The following is a 21,827-nucleotide window of genomic DNA, read 5'->3' as shown; positions in this document are numbered from 1 at the left end:
AAAAATGCAAAAGAGATTACCGTCTTTTCTGTTGAAAAAACATATTGGTCTGAATGCATCCTTATCCGTTTCTTTCATCTCTCCATAGGCCGAATACATCGTACAATTCCTCCAGTTGACGAACAGGCAGATGGCTAATTTTGCTCCAGAGGAAAGGCAGAGCATTTTGGAAATGAAAGACGAGATACTGAATCACTTCAACGACGTCTTGGGGTAAGAGAGGAGCTAGGCTCTACAAAACATCCTAAGACTGTGCCAAGCCCAGCTTGGATGGCACTTGCTTCACAGTCTCACCCAATCATCTCATTAGCAAAGTCTGGGCTAGTTAATGTACTCCCATTCTCTTCTTTTTCTAATGGACAACCAGTTATACTAAAGGGCAGAATCCAGCACTTATTTCTCCTGTTCAAACCCCCTTGAAATGAAGGCAGGTGTACAAACACCCCCATGCCCTCATCTTCGGCTGACCATTTCAGGGTCTTGGAACATTGCACCTTTTGGGGGAAAGGTTGTGCCCACAGTCCCAATTTCTATAAAGGGTCGGAAAAGAGGCACAGTTCTTTAAAACGCCTCAACATGTTTCTCTAGCATTTCTAGAAGATCTTTCATATGAAGAAAACTATGCTGAAAGCTAGAGAGTTCCAGAAAAACATCTACTTCTGCTTCATTGACTACGCAAAAGCATTTGACTGTGTCGACCACAGCAAACTATGGCAAGTTCTTAAAGAATTGGGAGTGCCTGATCACCTCACCTGTCTCTTGAGAAATCTCTATGTGGGACGAGAAGCTACAGTTAGAACTGGATATGGAATAACTGATTGGTTCAAAATTGGGAAAGGAGTACGACAAGGCTGTATATTGTCTCCCTGCTTATTTAACTTATATGCAGAATTCATCATGCAAAAGGCTGGGCTGGATGAATCCCATACCGGAATTAAGATTGCCGGAAAAAATATCAACAACCTCAGATATGCTGATGATACAACCTTGATGGCAGAAAGTGAGGAGGAATTGAAGAACCTTTTTATGAGGGTAAAAGAGGAAAGTGCAAAATATGGTCTGAAGCTCAACATCAAAAAAACTAAGATCATGGCCACTGGTGCCATCACCTCCTGGCAAATAGAAGGGGAAGAAATGGAGGCAGTGAGAGATTTCACTTTCTTGGGTTCCATGATCACTGCAGATGGTGACAGCAGTCACGAAATTAGAAGACGCCTGCTCCTTGGGAGAAAAGCAATGACAAACCTAGACAGCATCTTAAAAAGCAAAGACATCACCTTGCCGACAAAGGTCCGTATAGTTAAAGCTATGGTTTTCCCAGTAGTAATGTACGGAAGTGAGAGCTGGACCATCAAGAAGGCTGATCGCCAAAGAATTGATGCTTTTGAATTATGGTGCTGGAGGAGACTCTTGAGAGTCCCATGAACTGCAAGAAGATCAAACCTGAAATATACTCGGAGTCAAGTGTGAATTTCATGCTCTTTATTCAGCTCGTAGTAGTGAGGAATGCAGTTCCCCCAAAACGTTTGCTTTATATACACTATTTACACAATGGGCCCCACGTGATTGGCTAATTCCGGGATACTCCTGTATGCCAATCGGAGTGCGGATTCACTTCCACCTGGAGCTGGATTGGGTGGCTCCTGCGGACCAATCAGACTGCTGAAATCTCAATCCTATTGTTCTGGGACCTATCAGACTGCTGCAATCTCAATCCTATTGTTCTGGGACCAGTCAGATTGCTGCAATCTCAATCCTATTGTTCTAAGACCAATCAGACTGCTCCAGTTTGGATCCTATTCAACTCAGTACATAACAAAACCTATCCATTCTCAAGGAAATCGGCCCTGAGTGCTCACCAGAAGGACAGATCCTGAAGTTTAGGCTCCAGTACTTTGGCCACCTCATGAGAAGAGAAGACACCCTGGAAAAGACCCTGATGTTGGGAAAGATGGAGGGCACAAGGAGAAGGGGACGACAGAGGATGAGATGGTTGGACAGTGTTCTCAAAGCTACTAACATGAATTTGGCCAAACTGTGGGAGGCAGTGAAAGGATAGGCGTGCCTGGAGTGCTCTGGTCCATGGGGTCATGAAGAGTTGGACACGACTGAACAACAACAACATGCTGAAAAAGCCAAAGGAAAACAACAGTTGAATGGCAGAGCAGTCAGAGGCATTCTCACTGGCAATTGCAAAGTTGCAAAAGATCTGATGGCAAGTGTAGCCAGCAGCCAGACATGGAGCAAGGCACCATTCCTTATTCCAAGCAGCTCCAAACTGATGCATGCCCAATCTTTAAACAGCAGCAACCTGCCTTCCAGGCTCAGGCACCTCTCAGCAGTCTTCATAGTCCCTAATTGGTCTTTCGCCCACAAAATCCCTCACAAATGTTCACCAACTTCTCTGCAGTTTAGCTTTTGTTGTTTGTTCCATTAGTGCTCCATAGGCTGAACAGCTGTTTCTCTTTCTCCTTTCAGGGATCCGTCCGTCTGAACTCAACGTTTAGGTGTTTCTCAACAGCAGATTGGTGTGATGGGAGCCTAATCCATCTTGTTAATAGAATCCTTTGTTCTCTTTTGTTTTGAAAAATGTCTAACCAAATGGCATGTTGAAGACAGCATAGAAAATGGCTTCTACACCCTTCCTGCATCTGAACCAGAGCAGTACTGAGGGAAGGAGGCTCCCTCCCTCTTCTTCTTCCCCTTGTTTATCTTACCTCTCCCATCAATTTATTTACTTAAGGAAGTTTCAAATAAAAGTTGGTTTTGACTTGCACTTGCTTCCCCAGTCACATCATCCTCCCTTGTAGATCAAGCTTAGCTTGTGTTCCCATGAAGTCATTCTCACACATTCGATCTGTTGTGCCATCCCCACTGCTGCCCAAAGGCACTACATCAGGGGTCAGCAAACTTTTTCAGCAGGGGGCCGGTCCACTGTCCCTCAGACCTTGGGGGGGGGGTTATATTTTGGGGAAAAAATATGAATGAATTCCTATGCCCCACAAATAACCAAGAGATGCATTTTAAATAAAAGGACACTTTCTACTCATGTAAAAACACGCTGATTCCCAGACCGTCCGCGGGCCGGGTTTAGAAGGCAATTGGGCCGCATTTGGCCCATGGGCCTTAGTTTGGGGACTCCTGCACTAGATTAAAATTCTCCTACGCATATCTAACTACCAAAGTAAAAGCTGATCCAGACAAGGAACTCCTGCAGCACTCCTGAAAAATGGGGCAGGATAGGACTTCTTTATGCACTGCTGAGGAAAGTCACTGCTTCAGGGTCAGCAAAGTGTTCACCCATTCTGTCCTAACATGGCATGTTATCAAGAGGACCCTGTCAGGGCTGGTGAGGACACCCATTCCCTCCATACAGGCACATGCATGCACCAACACAGGGAAGGGGGACTTCCTGATGTTGTTGGACTGCAACTCCCATCATCACTGGCCATGTTGGCTGGGGCTGATGGGAGTTGAGGTCCAACAGCATCAGAAGGGACACAGTTCCCTCACCACAGCTCTGAAGCAGCAGTCTGCAACCGTTTGAGGCCGGTTAACCCAAATCTGCAACATGAGACCCACATTTAATCCCAATATGTTCTCCCAAGAGCTAAGGTGGCTACATGCTCACAAGGAATTTTTATGTGAGAATGTGGCACCGGACCATTTTTTCCCTGGACAACATCTAGCTTGCAAAAGAAAAATGGATTCCCATTTATGCTTTCCATCATCCCCCCCCTCTCATTTATTTTTTAAAAAAGAAATTCAACATACATTATGATACATAAGCCCACAGATTCCTAGTGCTGAAGACTGATCTCTAAGTCAGGGCTGGGTAACTCATCTTCTAGATGCTGTTGGACTACTGGTCCCATCACTCCTTGCCATTGGCTACGCTGCCTAGGACTGATGGCAGTTGGAGTCCAACAGCTGGAAGGCCACAGGTTAGCCACCCTTGACTGGGTTAATAGCACTCTGCGTTGTGCTTCCCACAGCACAAGCACAAGACCTTTGGGCACCTGAGGCGAACCACAAAATGCCCCTTGCCAGGGAAGAAGAGTTGGGTGAAGATCTACACAGTGAACAAGGAGGGGAATCAAATGGACTTTCCCCCATCATAGTCTTTGAGAATAGGCCCACTTTGAATCATGCCAAGCAAGTGCACAGTCTGGGAAACTACAGAGGTCAGCCCCTGGTATTTCTTCCCTAGGGGTGAGAGACCCCTGCCATTCACCAAGAGGATGCAGAAGCGGCAGCATGTAGGGGGTGCTACCAAGGAAGCGGCCATTCTGGCCTCCAAGGAGTACACCACAGCTGTGTCTGCCACCATGGTTGCAGTAGCAGCAGCAGCAGCAGCACTGAGCAATGCATTTCTTGGAGGCTGAATCTGCTGCCCCTTGGATCTTGCCACCTGAGGCAGTTGCCTCACCTTCCCTCATGGGCGGGGGGGGGGCAGTCCCAGTTCCCTGTAGAATCAAACAAGTCTTTCCCTGCTGCATATACCTTTCCTGGGACACCAGCATCAAAGTCTGCACACAGCTGGATTAATTGATCCTTGGTCCATCTCTCAGCAATAAAACAATTCCTCATCAGATTCCCTCTCTGTGCTTTTTATAAAGTTTGCCTTTGCAATTTTCTCACCGGAGGAATCCTTTCAGGGGATGAAGATCTCCCTGGCAGGCTGACTGCTTTAATACAGTGTGCAAATGCATATTTGGTGTCTGAATTGATTTTTGACCCTACACATTAAAGGGCAGTGCATATACCAGCTCTTTAACTGCGTTAAGAGACAGCATTACAGTTCTGAATATTTAGCCACAGAATACATTTTTCAGTCATAGGATTTCAAACTAGAGATTCATGTCCTGTGCAGATTAATAAGAAGGATCAAACATAGAGAATGCAGTGCATTTCAGAGTCTCTTTGTTAACAACTTGGTTTTTCAACTGGCAATTCCTTTGAAGTCAAGATGATTGCAGAAACTGCTGGTTTATTGATGGACCATTGAATCAGAAAATTATTTATTTATTTTATTTATTCATTTATTAAATTTCTATACGGCCCTGTACCCACAGTTCTCAACATAAAATGAATGACAACATGAAATGATAATTTAAAAACACAAATTACATAGTAAGAATAAAAACCAAGAACAACCCAATAACGCCCCCATCTCCTACTTGAAAATGTTTGTAGTCTGCAGCTTTTGTCCAAAGAAGCATATTGGGGCAAGGGTGGTCCTGCCAAAACAATGCCATGCAGAGGTGGGAGTCTGGGTTAAGCTACAACAACAGCATTTGGTAGCATTCAGGTCCACAAATTTGGCCAGTTTCTGGCTCCTAGACGTGCTGGGGAGGAGCGGTATTCCAGTGCTTGACTTAAAAATTCTCTTTATTGAAGTAAAACTGGGTGTTTCTGGGATCTAGGCTGGAGTGTTGATGGCAGTACTTTTGCAGAGTCTTAGCCAGGCTCTCTGGTCCACACAGAAACACGCCCACTACAGACCTGCAAAGCCCAAGGAAGAAGCAATTAATGTCAGGAAACAAATCTTACTAATGGATTGCTTTGAGGAAAGCGAGAAGGGAAGAATAATGCGCAGCAATGTTGTGCAAGCTGAACCATTCCATTTAGATGACAGAATCTGGGTGTCTTTTCTGCGGAATTCCTTACAAATGGGAGCAATAGAAAGGAGATCTGTATGTATAGCTATGGTCTTCATTACAACAGCCTGGGTACACAGCAGCAGACCTCACCTGGGATGGGCAGCTGCCACCGCTGAGAATTCATTGCTCCACATGGGCCTCCCAAAGAAAGTTTTCTGCCGCAGGCCCGTCACCATGTCAGTGGACCTGTCAAAGTTGACCGCTGCGTGACCAACCTATAAAAGCAGCAAAAAATTGGGCAGGCCTCACAGCAGCTGAATAAATATTTCATACAATTTCTTAAAATTGACCCTTCAGCTGCTTTCTGATGTTCATGCTAATGGGCTAATTTATGGATCTCAGAACAGTAGTTTTCATGGAATATTAAGTCTGGCTGTACATATTCCAGGATTCTGCCCTTCCTTCTGCTGCCAGGGGCATACGAAGGCAGGGGTGGGGGGAGGGGCGACTCATCCCGGGTGCCACCCTGGGGGGGGGGTGTGACAAGATGGCACACTGCCCCCTCCAGCTGTAGAGCGGCCGAGGGCGTGCATGCGGTGTCCGTACGGGTGCCACACATGCACAGTCCCACCCCACAGGCCTGCTGCACAAGGTATAGATGCCTTGGCCCTTGGGTATCTGAAGAAGCATGCTGTTCCCAAAGGAACCTACCCAGGCCATTTTCTGAGGCTCCGCTCCAGAGGGGCTATGGTATCACTTTTAAGGAGGAAAGTTTGTGCAGATTATGGGGAAATGAGCTTCATATAACCAACATGCTTAAGTCTAATTAATGCAGGAAGGGGTTAATAGCATAGACTAAGCTGTTCGGCCAGGCTTAGATATGTCCACTTCCCCTTACCTTGGGAGGAACTAGGTAATCAAGCTTTTGCTGTCCCCTAGTGTATCTGAGAAGTTCAGCAGGTAAAGAGGTTTGAGCTTGTCCTGCTCAAATTCATGGCTGTTTCTGCATGCCATTCCTGTGTTCTGATACTAATAATTTAGGAACTTTCACCATTTTGTAACTAAGCTTAGTTTTACAGCCTGTGCAACTATTCTGAAGTACATAGACCTTTGGAGACCTCTTAACTTACCACACATGTGGTCCTTTTCCTATGCTTGAGGAAGAGGGAAACTTTGGAAAGAAACTTTTTAGAGAGCGTTTTGGAACTCGCTTTAGAGAGCACATATTAAAGTTTTACAACCTACATTTCCACACTTTACTTTGCAGCATGTTTTGCGACTTTAAATCTCTGCTGGGATTCTCTCACCAAAGAGTACTTGCAGCTTCTCCTGCAAGTTCCAAAGGTCTCAAAAGTCTGCTCTATTTGAATTCTAGTAATTATTTCCAGATTTGCGTCAATACATTTCATGCAAGTCGATCCCATCTTTTATCGGCTTTTTTGTGTGTGAAGCTAATCCTCTTTTGGGGGGGGCAATGCACAACTGGCCACCCTAACCTCTGGCCGTCCACTTATTATTGGATTCCAACTCCCATCAGCTCCAGAAGCGGACAGGGATGATCAGAGTTGTGGTGGCACAGCAGCGTTCAGAAAGTGCTGCTGCCTCATAGCTGCTCTAAAAGAGACTGGTACTTGCAAGTGCCTTGGAACTTCAGCCCTTGCAGAAGGACAATGTGGTACATTGCTGACATCTCAAACGAAAGCTGCTACAAGTTTTGTGCGTGTTCAGTGGCAGAGGAAGAGGAGTGTGGGAGGAGCGCACCGCCCCTGGCAGCGAGATCCCGGTGGGGAGCCATCGCGGCTGCCCCCCTGCCTACGCTGGGCGCCATGCCCCTGCAGGCAGCGTGCCGCGCCCCCAGGGCGCACACCAGCCACACCCCGCCTGCTCTCCACCCCCTGGTGCTGGAGCAGGAAGCTCCACCACTGTGCGTGTTTCCTTGACAGAAGGATCAGGGCAATTTCAGAAGCTTGCCTCTTCTGAGAAGGGTGTGTATAGCCTGCCAATGGAAGTTCACAAGGGGGATGCTGGGTGACTCACCATACTGCTGTTCCAGCCTGTGAGGTAGAGATGGTAGCTGAGCATGCCTGCTCTACCAGACTCATCCATCTCTTGTTCCAAAGAGGCCAGCAGATCCCTGAACCAGGCAAAGGCTCCTGTCTCTCGACAGATCCAGTAGAAGTAAATCTTAAGAAGACAGGAACACAGAGGAAGAGAAGAGCTATTGAAACTGGAGACAACTTCTAAGACAATGGTTTGCAACGAGTAGGTTGGTTAGCTGACTGACTGTGTCTGTGCTACTGTTCGCCCGCTGCAGCCTTAAAACGCAGCACGGCGCCAGTCGGAAGGGGCGCCGACCGATCGCGCCCACCATCTTGGGTGGACTGCGCATGTCCACACATGCGCAGTCCACCCAGGAGGCTGTGCATGCGTTGTGACGTCAGGGCATCACTGCCTGTGCCTCATTTCCAAAGGAAACATGAACCCTGGGTAACTGCCTGGACCCCTGGAATCTCAGACTACTCAGAGACTGGGGTGGCATGTAACAGTCTCAAAGCTTTTAAGTGCGCTAATAAATCCAAATGGTTGGCACTTTTGAGAACAAGTTCCATTTCTTTTTCATTTCACTATCGTTTTCTTTTCTTTTTTGCATCTTTCTGGTTTCTTGATGTGTGTTTCTGGCTTGTACATATTTGAAGCAATCCAAAACCTGCAGAATTGTTTGGAGAAGAGGTGGGTGGTGACGCAATTACATTTCCAGTCATTTTCAATATTCTGAGTGGGGGCGGGGGGATATAACCTGTCCCTAGTTTGAGACTGCAAGATGCTACATGTTAGAGGGAGTCTTTCCCTGCAACTTGAAAACTAGCATTCTCTAGCAAGCTGAATTTATTTCATATTGGTCTCAGGGCAATGGGGAAATCCCACCATACCGTTTTCGTTTGGAGAGCCTGGTCACCGTGCTGGAACTTGTACCAGATGGATTTCAGCACAGAGGCAAATGGTGTCACTCCAATCCCGGCTCCCACCAACATGGCCACCTCGTACTGGAACACATCTTCGCTGGCAGTGCCAAAGGGCCCATCTACTTCAATCCTGGAAAGTTAAGAAAATCTATGTGCTGCATAGAACTTTGTGCTAAAAAAAAAATTAGTTCCACAAACTGAATCAATAATAAATTTATTACTGAAAGTATGTAGCTTTTCAGGGAAAGCCTTCTCAAGAAAGTCTGCAAAAGATAGTTTACCTTAATAAGTAGGAATGTTATTCTGGTGCATTCTGCATTTAATACTTCTAGGCCAGACCCCAAATGATCTTCCTTTTACCCATAGACCTCACCTATGACCACTTCTGCTGTGCCTATCCACCAACTTTCCCCCCAGTCCTTTTACCTTCTCCTCACCCTGTCTCCAAATCCCTCCTTCAATGGCCCAGTGCAAACTTTGTTCTAATGATGGAAATATTCTGGGATTTGTGCAGCAGTTTCTTTCCTGTTTGGCTGGACTGTCTTGATATTTCTCTTCTCCAAAGTCCTTCACATCTGCAGGCCAGGCAGTAACTAAGCAGCTCATGTACCTGAGCCTTAGCATAACAGGGAGGTTGCTGCTGCTTCACCCAACAATGGCCTCAACGAAGGCAAATGGTTGCTGGTTTACGCAGCTACTCACCTGGGCATCACCGGGTTCGGCTGCTTAAAGTTGTCAATCAGAGCCTCTGTCCAATCACCTGCTGCCCTGATGTGGACAGAGAATAACTTTTCCTCTGGAGCAGATGTGAGGGTGAATGGATGCCACTCCAAACAGTAGATGGAAGGGCAGTTGAGGAAAACATACTGCCCTACTTCCATGCTGAATCCTTTCTTGTACAACTGCAGCTCAAGGACATTTGAAGGGTGCATGATAGCCTGCAAACAAAAGTCATGCTGACATTGAAAGGGTGAGGAAAACTCCCTCTACCACCCCAAAGGAAATATTAATTAGACTTGACTTCATAGGCAGCTGTCCTTCTTCTGAGTCCAGATGGAAACCAAGAACATGCCAGAAATTTCAATGCCTGAGGTCTTTTCCTGGCGCCTAAAAGCACCTAAAAGCCACCCAACTACAAAAGTTCGCCATTGCGAGCACACGTGCTAAACCCTGTCCTGGGAGTCTCCCCCCCCCCCCGAGATGCTGAGATGGGCAAGGTGGGTGGCACCCTGGTCCCAGGGAGCCCTGCATGGTGTTGCAAACCCCGCCCACCTCTTGGAGGACGTGAGCGGTAACTGTCATTTTGGCACCTGCTTAAGATGTTCACTTTTCAACGAGACTTTTACGTGGAGACTTTTATCCTGGCTTGCATCTCTATTGGATTTTAATTGGTTTGATACACGGTTTGTTGTTGTTGGTTACTCCTTTTAGATTTTTTTAAATATTTATATGACTTGTTTAAAATTGGTTTTTATATATATGCAAAAAATTTAGCTGCTTTTAAAACATGCCACTGCCATTTGTCTTTTGTTGTTGTACTGTAAATTGTATTGGGTGCCTCATGGGAAGTCATAAATAAATAACCTGCGGCTCAAGGCTCTTGCAGCAAGGAACAGCCACAGGCTGTTACATTCCCACATTATGCTCAAAATGGAGAAGTAACAAAACTCATTTATTTATTATTTAATGTATTAAATTTGTATCCCAACCTTCATTTGAGGATCACATGGCAGTTTACAGTATAAAAACACATAACATAATACAGTGGAACCTGTTTTCAAATGCAATCCGTTCCGGGAAGACTATTTGACTTCCAAAATGTCTGAAAACTGAAAGCAGAAGCCTCAGTACAATAGGGAAACTCAAAATGGAAACTGCATGGCACGTTCGGCTTCCGAAAATCATTCAAAAACTGAAGCAGTTACTTCCGGGTTTTTGGCGTTTGAAAGCCGAAACATTTGTCAACAGAGACGTTCAACAACTGAGGTTCCACTGTAACAAATGAAACAATAATCCAACCACCACACACAGGCAGTTTAAAAGGCCATAGTTTCTTTAATTAGCCAAAGGGCTAGGGGAAGAGGAATGTTTTTGTCTGGTGCCTAAAAACATGTAATGAAGGTGCCAGGCAAGCTTCCCTGCGGAGAGCATTCAACGAATGAGGAATATTCGGTTGAGAGCCACCCAGTGTGGCTTAGGAAACCCAACCAGATGGGTGGGGTATAAATAAATATTTATTATTATTATTATTATTATTATTATTATTATTATTGATGTGTTAGGGAAATTTTAGGGTTCAAGCCTGATACACAGGGCTGCCTGGACCAGCCAACTGAATCTGGACACAAATTGTCAGCAAAACAGGCCATCTTTATTGAAAAAGCATTGCAATGCATTCCAACTTGCTCTCACCAAGCAGGCGGGGCACCCCCCAAAAAACAAAAAAGGCACCTCTATTTCTACTAAGCAGACGTCATGTGACACCAAGGTTGCAGAACAGGATCTTCTCCTCATAAGGTCTCTGCCCTCTCCCCTATTCATTTATTCCTCAACAGACTTTCTTAGCAAATAATAAATCCTTGAGATAAGAGTTGAAGCCTACAGTGTTCTTTGTCAAGGATTCCTGTTGTTATCTATTCACAGATTGGCTATAGGGGAAGCCAGGAATGTTTTGTCGCCTGAGGCAAAATACCCCACCGCTGCCCCAAGGGAACTCTGCAAGGGCTTCCTAGAACACAAATCTCTTACCAAAACTCAGCAAAAGTGTTCCTGGGGGTGGGGGACCATCAGCAATGCTGTGCAGCGAGACACTGTGCCACCCTGCCACCACCGAAGTCTCCCTTACCTTGGTTCCTTCTCTGAAAGCGGCAGACATAGTCGGGTGGGTGAGTACACTTCTTCCACTACCACCACCCAAGGCAGCTACTTCATAGGAGGGTTGGCTACGCACATGTGCACACACTTAGGATTACATTTCCCATTCTTGATCCCTTCAGAATTTTGTTCTTCTTCCTCAGAGGGCAGAAAGAAGTATCCCATCCATGCAGGACTTTGGAACAGATGCCCAGGACCCCACTCAGCAGAATGAGCAGGAAGCCCCCCACCCAAACAGAGTGGGGCAGTACTATTATCTGAAGAGGTGGAAGGAGCTCCTCGTAAGACCACTTAAGTCCAGTGTCTCCTCAGTGCCATGCTTTAGTCAGCATTCATCCCAATCTGATTAGGCCAGTAGCACTTATGATTCTCCCTGTTTCCAGGTGGAGTTCCAATCACACTCTAGCAAACTCAGATTATGTGATTATAGTCAATGGTGGTGAGCTGTCTTGCACACCCAGCCCAATTCCCCAAAAGACCAGACATTCCATGATAAGGAAAGGGAGAGGGAAATGTGCTGGAAACTTGGGGACAAGATTTGCTGTGGCACAACATCACAGAATTTCTGAAATATACTCAGAGTCAAGTGTGAATTTCATGCTCTTTATCCAGCTCATAGTAGCAATGAATGGATCTTTCCCCAAAACGCCTGCTATATATACATTATTTACACAATGGGCCCCACGTGATTGGCTAATTCCGGGCTACTCCTGCAGGCCAATCAGGTTGCAGATTCACTTCCTCCAGGAGCCTGATTGGCTGCTCTAGCAGGCCAATCAGGTCGCTGATTCACTTCCACCTGGAGCTGGATTGGATGGCTCCTGCGGACCAATCAGACTGCTGCATTCTGGATCCTATTGTTCTAGGACCAATCAGATTGCTGCATTCTGGGTCCTATTGTTCTAGGATTCAGCTCAGTACATAACAATTTCCCTGCAAACAAATCAGAATGTGTGCTTGTTAAATAGCTAATGTTGTCTAGTACCCCAGCAAATAAATCAGGATGGATGCTCAGTAAACAGATTGCAGAGTGGTAGGTTGGCATTGTGTCAAGCAAATATTTCCCCATACTTACCAGTGCATTTCCCCACAATTTATCATGAAGAGTCTGATGGGGGGGGGCAGGTTCGCTGTATAACAGTTCCAAATCGGCTTTAGTTTCAGAAAGTCTCTCCTCTTCCCAGAGGGGAGGGGTTGTGAGTGGGAATCATTTCCTGCAGTCGCGGGGGGGGGGCCGTGGCTAGGCCCCTTGCGTCACTGGAGCCCTGGGCCCGCGTTGTGCCCCTCAGCCACGCTGGGGGGCATGGTTTAGCTGGATTTAAACGCCTGCGGAACCATGAGCTCTCCCTTGCTTTTCCGGCTTCCACAGATCACCCACCCGCCCTCTACGTTTTGCTTCAGCTCCTGACCTTGCTTTGCACTTTGGTTGGTAGCCTTGGTTGTCCAAGGGGCCTGGTAGGAATTTTTCCCACTTGGCAGATTGGCACTAGCCGCTTGGTTTTTCACCTACCTCATAGCAAATTGTCACAACTTTGTAAGGTTTGGTGGTTAGGCATTGGAAAATGCGTTGTGTGTTGGAGGGAAGGTTGTGGCCATCACCTACCCCTCCCCTTGAAGGGTATTGCGTTAAAGGAATCCGGTGGTCGTGGTTCCTGTTCGACGCCCAGGTGGTCGCTAGGGCCATGGCACAACCCTCGAGTAAGTCTAGGGGAAAGCTTCCAGTTGATTTGCATCAACAAGCTCCCCCTACAGGTTGTTAACACTTGTGTGACTCCCTGCAGAGCGGGCAGGAGTCAAGTATAGTCTGTTGGGATCCAATGCCTAAGCCAATACCACTCACATTCTGTAACCAATAAAGTTGTGGCCTTTTTTAGCCCATTAACCTAAATACTTGTGTCCATGTATCTTATTTCATCACCAAGTGGGGAGCGGGGCCTTGACTCACAACCTGAATTTACCGGTAAACGATTGAATCCCACCAGAAAACATCAGCAGCCTGAAAGTGCCCTCAATTTGCCACTGACACAAAGAACTTGTCTTGATTTCCTTGAGCTCTAGCTGAGGGCGGATCCGCACCACATACCTGTATTTAAAACACATTTGATGCACGTTTAAAGCAGATGACGTCCCCCAGAGAATCCTGGGAGCTGTTGTTTACCTCTCACAATTCCCAACAACCTCAACAAACAACAGTTCCCAGGATTCTTTGGGGGAAGCTGTCTGCTTTCAATGTGCTTTCAGTTGTATGGGTGTGCCTCTATCTTGAGGCGCAATTAATGTATCCTATTTATCCAACTCAAAGCGAAGAAGAAGAAGAAGAAGAAGAAGAAGAAGAAGAAGAAGAAGAAGAAGAAGAAGAAGAAGGCAGAGATGCTTACCTTTACAACAACCACCTTCTGGCAGGAACGCCAAATCCTCAAGGCTCTCTCAAAGGCATAGAGAATTATCGGGGCCAACACCCACTTCCAGGACTTTAAGGAAACAACATCCACATTAGAATGGACAGTTTCATTGCAGGGCCAGCATTTTCCCACTTTTGTGAAACCTTCCACCTTCAGTGCTTTCCTCATGTTGCATGTTATTCTTACCTCAGCAGGAAGACCCTCGAACTCAGGCACTTTGCAACGATGAGTGCTGTTGCCTTGAGCCCACTCTGTATACTGCCCGGCACAGAGCTTAGGATTGCTCTCCTCCAAGCTTTTGTCTGTCTGCCCACGAACAAGACCTCTGGGGAAAAGAGCAGAACCATCAAAACTGCAAATCTGAAAGGAAGGAAGAAAAGCCCAGCAGTGGAAAAGGAGGTTTGGTCATACAGGCCATGTGAGCTAAGCAAACCTTTCCAATGGACCCTTTCAGCTCATAATGTTTTTGGTTTTCAGTTGTAAGGTGCTGGTTGCAAAAAGGTTGCTCTTTGATTTAAATCAGCAGTGGGGAAGTGTGCACATAAAAACATGTATTAGTGAAAATAACATTAAAATGCATCATATGTGGATAAATTTTTCACAAAAAATGTGTATATTAGGCAAAACAACACAACAAGATGTGCATGTTAGGAGAAACTCGCACTAAAAAACTAATGAATTTTCAGGAAGACTACTTAAAACACACACACACACACACACACACAGCTTTTGATTTGTGGACAGCTTAACATTATGCCTGGGAAAAAGAGGAACATGAAATGGTTATATTTGCCCACTCCTAGCTAGCCTATCCCACAATTGCAGAAGTGCCTTACGCGATGCCATGGATGACGAGGCCCAGAAAGTAGATAACAAAGAGATGATGGGTGTACCAGAAGACCTCAAAGTAGTTTCTGCGGATGAACTCCATAGAAGAAGTGACCATAAGGATGAGGGACAAGGTGATGATCACACCTGTTAGACCAGGAATTGTGGTGAATGCCACATACAAGGGTGTCTGCAGATGAAAGCCAGATTATGACATGTAAAGCTGTGCTTGATAAAAAGCTCTGGCTTACAGACAAGGTTTAATTATGACATTTATATACCACCTTTTCTCCCATGAGCTCAAGGTGGTGTCCATGGCCCTTGACACTGAAAGATAGCTGTATACATGAAGGAGCGTCTCCATCCCCATCGTTCAGCATGGACACTGAGGTCCAGCTCTGAGGCCTTCTGATAGGTTCTCTCATTGCAAAAAGTGAAGTTACAGGGAACCAGGCAGAGGGCCTTCTCAGTAATGGTGCCTTACTCTGTGCAATACTCTCCCATCAGATGTCAAACAGACATACACATATTTGACTTTTAGATGACATCTGAAGGTGGATCTGTATGGGGAAGTTTTTAATGTTTCGTTTGTTTTTGTATATTCTATTGGAAGCTGCTTAATAATAATAATAATAATAATAATAATGAGTTAGGTTAGGTTGAGAGATGCTGATTGGTCCAAGCAAGGCTGAGTGGGGTGCCTTCTTCATAAGGGCTATAGACCCTTAGGTTGCGATCACACATCCTGGTAACCCAGAACAGACAAGCGCGCCCCTGAAATTGTCCTTAAAAATAACAGCAACAAACTAATAACACCCAGATGAAAACTAATCACCAGTAGGCTCTAAATAGAACAAAATGCACAACACTCTAATAATCCAAAAGGAAAGGAAGGTTTCAGCAAGGCTGAAGCACCAGCAACCTTCCCTTTCAAAACTTCAATGATGCTTATTGAGCAAAGCTTGTGAGGCACCAACCGTAGTGTTTGAATGGATGGGGTTTAGCCACAACCCATCGTCCTCATGTAAGTGAGAGAGGGTGGAAGCCAGGTCTCTGTCTGTTGCTTGCTTGGCAGAGTTGTACCACTCAAAGTTGAGCAGGTGAGCAATGATGTGAACCGCTGGAAGAGAGGGCAAGAAAAACCTTGCAGACAGCCAAATTATACAATATGCTGACACCAGCAAAGGGGCTATTTCTATACTGATGTTCTCTTTCTATATTAATTGGGGCTAAATGCACATAGCTGTCTTCCCTTGCTGGCTCAGTGTGCATGTGTCCATGCGTGCACATTCCCATGTAGGTATGGGAGAGAAAGTGATTCAGTTCACATTTTTATACGAACCTACCTAATATGCGCCGGTAGCGCTGTGGGTTAAACCACAGAGCCTAAGGCTTGCCGACCGGAAGGTCAGCGGTTCGAATCCCTGCGACGGGGTGAGCTCCCATTGCTCAGTCCCTGCTCCTGCCCACCTAGCAGTTTGAAAGTATGTCAAAGTACAAGTAGATAAATAGGTACCACTCCGGCGGGAAGGTAAACGGAGTTTCCATGTGCTGCTCTGGTTCGCCAGAAGCGGCTTAGTCATGCTGGCCACATGACCCTCAGCCAGTAATGCAAGATGAGCGCCGCAATCCCAGAGTCAGACACGACTGGACCTAATGTTCAGGAGTCCCTTTACCTTTACCTTTACCTAATATGCACTTCCTGAACCAGTGAGCAAACTGAAATCATGGACCTCAAGGACCGCCTCTCCACATATAAACCGTCCCGGACTCATCCTCTGAGGCCCTCCTTTGTGTGCCCCCTCCTTGAGAGGTCAGGAGGGTGGCAACACGAGAACAGGGCCTTCTCTGCAGTGGCTCCCCATCTGTGAAATGCTCTCCCACAGAGGCTTTCCTGGCACCTTCATTATACATCTTTAGATGCAAGGTGAAAACATTCCTCTTCAGCCAGGCCTTGGGCTGATTAATATCCTACAGCCCTTTAAATGTAGTAGGGAGGGTGAGTTATTATTTTGCGCCTTTGGTTTAATTTATAACTTGTGTTTTATCTTGCATTTTATTCTGTGAGCCACCTGAGGATCTTTTGATGAAGGATGATATTTAATAGAAGAAGAAGAAGAAGAAGAAGAAGAAGAAGAAGAAGAAGAAGAAGAAGAAGAATGCAACTATACTTTGAAATGTATACTTCCCTGCATCGTGTGATTGATATACATAACAATACACGTATTGGCAAGAACAATGTACTAAAGTATGTCTTGCAGAAATGTCAGTATTAGGCACTGGTTTTCCACTTCCTCCTTTCCAGTCTCAGGACTCAGCTACGTTAGTAAAGATGGTGATTTGAATGTGCTATAAACATGCATCACCAGATAGCGCCATAGAGTAGGAAATTTTAAAAAATCCAGAGGGATTTCTTTTATTATAACGATCTAATTCCTGACTTATTTATAGCTCCCCCCCCCCCGGTTTCTAGATCCACCTTCAGTCTTGTCTCTTCAGAACTCAACAGGAGGGAGGATGTGGCCAAACTTAGAGTTAGTCAGCTCAGCCTGTCATTGCCCCTGGCCCCACCTACTGTTGACCACCCTGACTTCTGCCCCCAACATTCTGCACCCATTTTTAAATATAAAAAAATAGTAAAATACTTTTGAAATTGTTATTTTGAAGACACTTTTTTGGTATAAAAAATGTCAAGGCTTCTTAGCAAAATGTTATGAGTATTAACCTAACCCAATCCATTACAAACATAAACTGTGAGCTCAACAGAACCCTTAGTTGGGAATCAATTTGAAGCACAATATAAATACTCTAGTTTGGCAATGTATTTCCTCCCCCCCCCCAATTCATTTAAGTTCCAGTGGTGATATCATTGTTTATCACTGGACATTTGTGGGGTGCCTTACAGTTCTTACTGTACTCATGAAAATGAATGTTGGCCCTTTCAATTTCTCTAGAACAGAAGTCATTTCACCTGTGTGCAGGGCAATCATGTAGGCCACCAGCTTGTGGAAGGTCAAGTTGTGATCTAGTTGTTTCCTCATGGTGCGTCTGCAACACTGAATGGAAACAAAAAACAAACAAAAAACAAACAAACAGGCCAGCTAACAGACTGGGGTGTAAAATTCAATGTGGGTATAACACACGGTGGGGACCCCAGCATTGGCCCCAACTTCACCCAAAGGATCACCCAAGCAACGCTCATCTGCCCCACACCTGACATGATATGTGACTACAAAGCAACTGTGAAATGTTTTGCAGCTGCAGAACGTTTTCCCCCAAGAGAATCCATAAGTCGGTTGTGGGGCTGAGCTATCTGCTGCACAATGGGTTTCTGCAAGCCACAACTATTGTGTTGTGTTCCTCTTTTTGCACAGCCTTAAAACTCACCTGTCCATTAACACAACAGATATTGAGGTAATAAACAGCCCAGAGGTCCCAAACACCATGATTTCCTCGGATGATGAAAACTGGACTAAGGAAACCTGGCTGGAAAGGCAGCCTCCTTGACCACATTCACACCATACATTAACACTACTGTTAAACAGTTATGACCTCCCCCTAAATAATCCTGGGAGCTGTTGGTTGTAAATGTAAGGTGTGAATGCGGCCTCTATATTTTTATATTGTAAAACCGCCCTGTGATCCTCAGATGAAGGGCAGTATAGAAATTGAATAAATAAATTATAAGTAACAACTGGAGGTGCAGTTGAGATTAATTTCTTGCTCACCGAGCAGCTGCCCCTCAGAAAGGAGAGAAGATTCCGGCAAACAGGCAGCAGGATCAGCATGCTGTTGAAGTTGAGGCATTTGGCCGAAGCACGTGCCCAAGGCAGGGCAGACTACAAATAAAAAGAGGAGAAGCTGCAGAAGGGTGGTGTTTTTTTAAAAAAATACTATAAACTTGTAACTCTTTTATACTCCAGACAGGCTCTACCATTAGGTAAGGAGAGGCAGCTGCCTCTAGTGTAGGGATGGAGGGGGCCCCCAGAAATTTGGTTCGGTTTGCTTTTTAATGTGAAACTCCCCAGTTCGTACTTCCTGAAACAATATGCAAACACACAGGCATCTTTCCACTCTCTCACTTTTCCGAATTTTGCGCTACAGTTCTCCAATAAAATAATCGGTAATAAAAATGTGTGCCTATGATGGGAAAGTGTGCCTTAAACTGCACGTTAGTGAAAATATATATAGAAAAATGCATCGCATTTGGAAAATTTGTTTTCAAAAAAAGGTTTATATCCAGAGGAATTTGCACAAAGATGCTAATTAAAGAGAACTTTAAAAAAAATTAATTGAAATTTACAAACTAATGCAAAATTGTGAAGAGCTGAGGGCTGCCATACGTCAATCAAAAATTTGTGTTTCTGGTTGTTGTTGTTGTTGTTGTTTAAAAAAAGCTCAACAATATGGCAATCCTACAAGAGCTGAGTTTTAAGATTTGGAAAATGAGAAACTAAAATTTATAGGTGGAATATGCTGTGCGGGGCCTGGGGGAAAGTAGAAAATTGTTTAAGGGCATATGTGACATATGACACTGCATGCCTTCAGTTGTCTTTTCCTCCTCTACCTGCTTACTCCTCACACCATGCTCTCAGCCTGTGCACAAGAGCTAACTAGTTGGTAATGCTTGCCATCAGTTGTAATTTAGGTAGTTTATTATCCCCAACGGCCAATTGCAAGGCTTATTTTGCATCAGTAGAAGCTGGTCCAATTAGGGCAAATGTGGTGCTATCCCCAGCAACCTAAGCCAACCCCCAACCAGCCCCCACATGCCTGACTTCCAGCTTCCAATGGGTTGTACTACCAACAACTTCCTCTTCCTGACCCTCAGTCTTAGGTGTTGCTCCTCAGCTGGAAGAGGGTGTGTGTGTGTGTGTGTGTGTGTGTGTGTCAAAACTAGGATTAGTTGACTCTGACTCCCATTGGCTCAGGTTCCACCTACTGTTGAGGCTCCTTACCTTCTGCCCCAACAGCCCAATGATTCGTATGCTATTAATTAACAATATGCATGGTATTAATCCTGTCAATGAATTAGGATTTTCAAACAAGTGTATCTTGCTATCCTTTGCCAAGATTTTTCATCTCCTAAGAGCAGAGGCAATCAGAAATTGATGAAATGGTGCTCACCCCAAGGATCTGGCGGGTGTAGAAGTACTTTTCACCTCTGTCAAATGTCAAGAAGTAAACCACAAAGAGGGAAATGTTTACTCCCAACCAAGCAGCCTAGAACACAGAAGGAGAAAACATAGTTGAGTTGGCTTACTAAACCCGATACACTTAACATTGTTTAGAATGTTTGGGGGTTGGGGGAATGGACAAAGGTTTTAGCCCCATGACTGTCACCTATAATTCCAGTACAAATTCATCCTTTATTTCAAAATAAAAATAGATCACATCGTGCGAATGTATGGCAAGAACACCAGTTTTGTTGTTGTTCAGTCGTTTAGTTGTGTCTGACTCTTCATGATCCCATGGACCAGAGCATGCCAGGCACGCCTATCTTTCACTGCCTCTCGCAGTTTGGCCAAACTCATGCTAGTCACTTTGAGAACACTGTCCAACCATCTCATCCTGTCGTCCCCTTCTCCTTGTGCCCTCCATCTTTCCCAACATCAGGGTCTTTTCTAGGGAGTCTTCTCTTCTCATGAGGTGGCCAAAAAACACCAGTTACATTATTTGAAAGATTATTATCGCAAGGGGAAACTTAAGCAGAGATGGAAATGCGTTTAGAAAATAATCAAATCAATGTCATGCTTGTTAGGATATCAGTTAAGATCATTTCTTATAAATACATAAATCACATGGCACAGTGAACACACTATTTGAATGGGAACTCCCATCAATTTTGTGGGGGCTTAGCCACCACAAAAAGTTTTAGGGGGGAGGGCAAAGCCCCCACGGCCCCAGGAGTTGGCTCCTATGTGCCTTGAAGCAGAAGGTTCTGAGCTCAGTTCCTGAAATATCCAGGAACAGTTCGGCCTCCGGTACACGACTCTGGGGCAGAGGCCCATGCAGCAGAATCCTCAAGAGGGAGCTCAAATATAGCAGGGTCAGCTATAAAGCAACTGAAGCAATTGCCATCTAAAACGAGAGAGTCCCATAAAAACCATTTATGTTCAGAGTCTAAGATTAGCTCACTGCTCTACCACTGAGACTGATCTCCTTTTTATTGCTCATCCGTCATTCTTTGTGCTCATGACGCTATGTGTCTCTTATCAATTTCTGATCAGTCAAATGCAGACTTAATATGTAAACTACTTACAACCTCTCTACCAGCAGCTGCTTGTTTGATCATATCACATACTTGAAGCCCCTTTCCGGTTCAAACTACTTAGGAACTGATCCAAATTCCATTAAGAGCAATGGCTGGAAACAGCCGCAGGCATCAGCAAGCTCTGGAGCTACTTCTCAGGCCATTAGCTGCCTTCCCACAGCCAGCAAATGTCACCCAGCATGCACAGAATCAGCAGCCTTGGCAGGGAGGAAGAGCAAGTTTGTTCTTCTGAGTCAACTTTGCAACTGGCTCCTGAACATTCCTGCACGCACCATGAAGTATGAGGAAGTTAGGAGGTTATGGAGGTTTTGAACAGGTTTTATACTTTCTCTGTTTGTTTTGGTAAATATTGATTTTATTTTATCATTGTAGGTAAAGAACTCATTGCTTGAATGTGACAACACTTGTATTTTGGAACTCCATGCCAATTGATGTGGGAGATGGCCTTCTCGGTGGCTGCTCCCAGGTTTTGGAACTCCCTTCCCAGAGAGGATAGTCCGGCTCCTTCCTTGTTGTCCTTCCGCTGGCAAGTGTAGACTCCTTTATTCCAGCAGACTATGAGGAACCAACTGCTTTTAAGAAAAGGGTTTTAATAATGTGCTGCACTGTTTGTGTTTGTTTGTCATAACTATCTGCATTTTAATAGGCCTGTAATTTACACTGTTGCATTCCATGGTTACAAAGTGTTACTTTTCAACAGTAACACTGTATGTGCTTTAAGCAACATGTGCTTTATCTGTATTTGTGTTAATTTACCGGTATGTTAATTTATGTTTAATTTACTGCCTCAAGTCCAGGTTCTGGGGGAAAGACAAGATTTAAGAAGGATATTGACAAGCTGGAATGTGTGCAGACAGGGCCGTCTTAACAGGATCGGCCGCCC

At 45.1% G+C, this 21,827-nt stretch overlaps 1 protein-coding gene across 1 annotated transcript; it reads right to left on the bottom strand.

The window, feature by feature from the left end:
• Positions 1–5,097: 5,097 nt before the first annotated feature.
• NOX1 (NADPH oxidase 1) lies at positions 5,098–19,888 on the bottom strand. Its single transcript, XM_033138146.1, has 12 exons — positions 19,798–19,888; positions 18,399–18,509; positions 17,642–17,726; positions 15,648–15,790; positions 14,679–14,860; positions 14,029–14,167; positions 13,819–13,911; positions 9,269–9,504; positions 8,534–8,696; positions 7,641–7,787; positions 5,754–5,878; positions 5,098–5,505 (listed from the first exon to the last, which is right to left on the bottom strand). Exons 2-12 carry the CDS (start codon positions 18,456–18,458, stop codon positions 5,379–5,381), a joined length of 1,500 nt encoding a protein of 499 aa, XP_032994037.1. The 5' UTR covers positions 18,459–18,509; positions 19,798–19,888; the 3' UTR covers positions 5,098–5,378.
• Between the last annotated feature and the right edge of the window lie 1,939 nt (positions 19,889–21,827).

This window comes from Lacerta agilis, chromosome Z (genome assembly GCF_009819535.1).
Source record: "Lacerta agilis isolate rLacAgi1 chromosome Z, rLacAgi1.pri, whole genome shotgun sequence".
Taxonomy (NCBI): domain Eukaryota; kingdom Metazoa; phylum Chordata; class Lepidosauria; order Squamata; family Lacertidae; genus Lacerta; species Lacerta agilis.
Note: the sequence above shows the minus strand (reverse complement) of the source record. Positions and strands in the feature narration are given on the sequence as shown.